The following is a 4,731-nucleotide window of genomic DNA, read 5'->3' on the forward strand; positions in this document are numbered from 1 at the left end:
GTCTGGCTGAAGGTCGGGGCGTTGTCGTTGACGTCGGACACGGTCACTGTGAGGTTGAGCTGGGTTTTCAGCCTGGGGGTCCCCAAGTCAGTGAACGTAATGGTGATGTTGTATTCTGCTCTGCTCTCTCTGTCCAGCGGTCCCTCTGTTACTAGTGTGTAAAAATTTTCCAAGGAAGATTTCAGTAGAAAGGGTAGATCGTCCTGAATAGAGCAATTTATTTTCCCATTTTCTTCTGAATCAAGGTCTGAAACACTGAGAACTGCAACGACAGCTTCAGGAGAGTTCTCAGGTATGTGTCTAGTAAACGCAGACAGGGTGACTTCTGGGACATTGTCGTTCACATCCGTAACTTGAATCAGAACGGTGCATTTTCCAGAAAGGCTGCCGCCATCTCTGGCTTCTATATTGACCTCATAGAACTGTATTCTTTCGAAATCAAGTTGTTTTTTCAATCGAATTTCTCCTGTCTCAGGGTGGATCTCAAAGGTTTCGCAAATCTCCTCAGAAGCTTGGAAAAGTGAATAGAAAATTTCTCCATTGACTCCTGTGTCTACATCTGTAGCAGAGACTGTGACAATCAGGAAGCCAATGGGACTGTCCTCAGGAATCTGCACCCTGTATAGAGGCTGCTCAAATTCAGGGGCATTATCGTTGATGTCCATGACTTCGATGTAGATCTGAGCGATGCCAGACCTGGGTGGAGAGCCACCATCCTGAGCTGTAAGGGTTAACCTGAGCTCAGGTTCCTGCTCCCGATCTAGCACTTTGTCCAGCACCAGTTCAGGATATTTGCTGCCATCGCTGCGATTGCGGGTAAGGACCCGAAAGTAGGAATTGGGGCTAATTACATAGTTCTTAATATTATTTCGGCCCACGTCCACATCCTGAGCGTTCTTCAGTGGAAATGTAGTTCCAGGTGGACTGCTCTCTGGTATTTTTAGCAACATATCTCTGTCTATGAATACTGGGGAATGGTCATTGATATCTATTACTTGTAACTCAGCTTGAAAAAACTCTAAGGGATTTTCTAGCAATACCTGGAAACGCAGCACACACGGGTCTGTGTGACCACACAATTCCTCCCGGTCCAGTTTTTCACCTAGCAACAAATCTCCAGTTTCCAGATCAAGAAGCAAATGTAGTTTGTTCCCTTTGGAAATGACCCTAGCTCCCCGCTTGGAGAGATCCCTCTGACCCAGACCCAGGTCCTTTGCTAAATTGGTTACAAATGACCGCCCTTCAGTTTCCTCCACCACAGAATAGCGCCTAGGTTCCAAACCCGCCTGAGATAAGCCCAATAGGAGAAAGAATAAAAGGACTTGCCTTTGTCTGCAAATGAACTTCCCGCTGGTCTCCATTGTTCTTGTCCTGTAAAGCCTCCCAGGAGGGTGGTTCTGCAGAACTGTAAAGACTTCAGAATCCAAGATTGTGGCTCTTTCCCAAGATACCTCGGAAATATTCCAGGGAGTGGTCCTATCAGAGGACTCAGTCCTGCCAGCCCTCCTCCCGTGGCCTCCAAGCTTCCCGTGGATTTCCAGGTTCCGCTGCGTAGTTTTGCCTGTTAATGGAGCTTGCAGCTGCAGTGCTGGTTTGTACCTTCTTATCCTGCAGCGCCACCAGGCGTCGTCATAGGATCTTACATTTTCTGGGATGAAAACGGATGCAGTATTCCTAACTCTTGCCTGTGTATATTATATGGAGCCTTACCTTTACTATCCCCATACTTTATGGTGTAGACAATTGTCTGAGGGCCACACAAGAGAAAAAAGCACTACTAGGGACTTTCTACTTTTCTCCTTTCAGCAAAAAGAAAATATCTATGTAACAGCCTACCTGAGAGAATATTTTCAGAAAATTCTTTAAAATATACAGTTAGAGTCATATAAAAAACTTCCAGAGTTACATACTTTTATTGCCATGAACTATGGGAATAATTAGTAGCTATGAACTTTGGACAAATTTTTTAACCTCCGTCTCAATTTCCTTATCTGTAAGGTGGACATATCCACCACATTGGGCTACAGTGAGTTTCCCCACCTTACAGATGAGGAACAGAGACAGATATTAACCTTGCACACACACACACACACACACAAACACACCAGGCATGTATATTTGATGCCCTCAGGTAGCAGAGTTTACGTGCATCCATTGCCATGACTAGAACACCCAAGATTCATGTGGTAGAATGCATGGGCAGGATTATTCAGATAGAAGTTATCATGTCAAATGATGAAACAAGGAAAGGTTGGAGAGTTTTTTAATAGAGCTATCACCTCTAACTGCAGTGGTGATTCTGTATCTCAGAAGGACGTCCTAATTTTGTTTACTCCTCTTCTTACAGTGTCATTTTAAAAAAATTGTTATTATGAGAAATCCAAAAGAAGAATAGTATGATGAATCTCCAGATACTCATAACTAGCTTCAACAATTACCAATATTATGCCATAATTGCCCACTTTATCTGTCCATCATTTTCCCAACTCAAACTAAGTTTTCACCCATAAATACTTCATTATACATCTCCAACTTTTAATGATTTAAAATCCCAACTACAATGTCATTCCCCAAACCAAGAAATTAGGTTAACATTATTTAATATCCACCTAGATTCAAATTTCTCCAGTTCTTTCAAAGTTGTTATGGTTGTTTGAATAAAGACCCAAACAAGAACCACCAAGCATTGCATTTGCTTAGTATGTGTCTTAATTTCTTTCATCGTGTAAAATTCCCTCCTCACTTTTCCCCTTTCATTGATTTATTGGAAAAACTGGATAATTTTATCTTGACACTATGAAAACAATTTAAGATTTTACTATGAGGGTTTTTTCTTTTGCCCTGAGACTATATCCCAATAGTAATTCACAGTAGTAGTACTATTTTAAGAGTTACCAGTACTTTACTTATAATACATTCAGAATACAGTTATATAAAAACTACTTGGATAACTGTTAAAGAAAAAGCAGTGACAGATTATTATAACAAACAAAGCTTCTCCTTAACTCTTCAGAATCTCTAAGCAATTTGATAATTTGTTTCTTTAATATGACATATTTAAACTATTCTTTTCTTATACCTTCCTGATTCAGCACTGCAGTATATTGAATAGGAAAGTTTTTAAAGATAAACTTTACAATTAAGGAAGGAAAATATATTTCAATAGTAGGTAGGGTCCACTGTAGAATTACTGCAATGTGAGAAAAAAATAAACTAATAAAGCAATCAAAATTATGTATTGTTTCTAATAAGGACCATTAAATTTTCTGTGAAATGAAGGTCATGTGTTCATATAACAAGGAGAAAGCACAGATTGATCTTCCAATAGCTTCTTACTTTAGTTTTGGTCAGATCACAGATTTAATACTAATAGTTGAATAATGGATCCAGAAAAGGTGGGTTGTTGGTTTATAATAACATATAACTACAGACCACTATATACATTATTATTTCAAAAGCAGGAAAGACTGAGCAGGAATATTAACGTGATAAGATTTCCTCTCCTTAATCAGGAAGAAACTTGCCAGGTAATATCTAATGACAGAAAACAATATAGCATCATAGCAAGTTCTCAGAGTCAGACAGATCTAGGAGAGTTGCTTAGCTCTACCATTTATTAGTTGGTGACCCTAATGAATTCACTGGACCTCTCCATAGAAGTCTATTTGTTCATTTCTTTTTTTTCTTTTTTATTTTTTTTTAAGATTTTATTTATTTACTTGACAGACAGAGATCACAAGTAGGCAGAGAGGCAGGCAGAGAGAGAGGGAGAGAGGAGGAAGCAGGCTCCCCGATGAGCAGAGAGCCCGATGTGGGGCTTGATTCCAGGACCCTGGGATCATTACCTGGGCTGAAGGCAGAGGTTTTAACCCACTCAGCCACCCAGGTGCCTCTATTTGCTTGTTTCTAAAAATACCCCATAGGTTTACTTCTAGGATTAAAAGAGTTAACAGTGTATGATGCACAAAAGTGCTTTTTAAAAAGCTTTAAAAGATACTTTACAAACTATACTTCTATTTTTAAAAGATTTTTTAAAAATTATTTGTCTGGGAACTCAAGCAGGGGAAACGGCAGGCAGAGAGAGAAGCAGGCTCCCCACTAAGCAAGGAGCCCAATTCCAGGCTCAATTCCAGGACCCTGGGATCATGACCTGAGCCAAAGGCAAACGCTTAACCAACTGAGCCACCCAGGCATCCTAACAACCTATGGTTCTAAAAACTAAGAATAGGTATAATACAGCATTCCAACTAAAAAAAAAAAAAAAAAAAATGAGTAGCAATAAACTTTAAAGACAAAACCAACTTAAAAGATCTCAAACAATATTTATCATGTAATACATTGCAAACAATGCATAACTGTTTGAGATAAACTACAAAGCATACATTCCATGCTTTGTGGAAGCTTCCTAGGGCTAAGGCAGGATCCGTTTCTCTGCGAAAAAAAACTGTTCTAGGGCTTTAACGATGTTAGAAATAATATGAAAGCAATTCTGTACAGGTAACTCAGGATGAATTTCATAATTAAAATATACTTAAAGACACAATACGGGCATTTATTTTTCATCCTTTATCAGAAACCCAAATCATTCTGACCTGACGGATATTCTTCCACTTCCCTTCCTATGCTCTGAAACTGCAGATTAGGGATAATGGGTTTGAGGAACTTGAATTCACCGGTCCCAGAGCCTCCCCTCAGACACACCTCATACTGGTAGCTGTGGGAAAGGGTCCC

The 4,731-nt window shown here is 39.7% G+C and overlaps 1 protein-coding gene across 1 annotated transcript; it reads right to left on the reverse strand.

Annotated features, from left to right (window-relative positions):
- Nucleotides 1–5: 5 nt before the first annotated feature.
- LOC132008955 (protocadherin beta-13-like) lies at nucleotides 6–1,779 on the reverse strand (the record flags this gene model as incomplete). Its single annotated transcript, XM_059387419.1, has 1 exon — nucleotides 6–1,779. A coding segment is annotated over exon 1 (1,356 nt), but the record flags the coding sequence as incomplete, so codon positions are not given.
- Between the last annotated feature and the right edge of the window lie 2,952 nt (nucleotides 1,780–4,731).

Source organism: Mustela nigripes, unplaced genomic scaffold (genome assembly GCF_022355385.1).
Source record: "Mustela nigripes isolate SB6536 unplaced genomic scaffold, MUSNIG.SB6536 HiC_scaffold_2407, whole genome shotgun sequence".
In the NCBI taxonomy this organism is placed as follows: Eukaryota; Metazoa; Chordata; class Mammalia; order Carnivora; family Mustelidae; genus Mustela; species Mustela nigripes.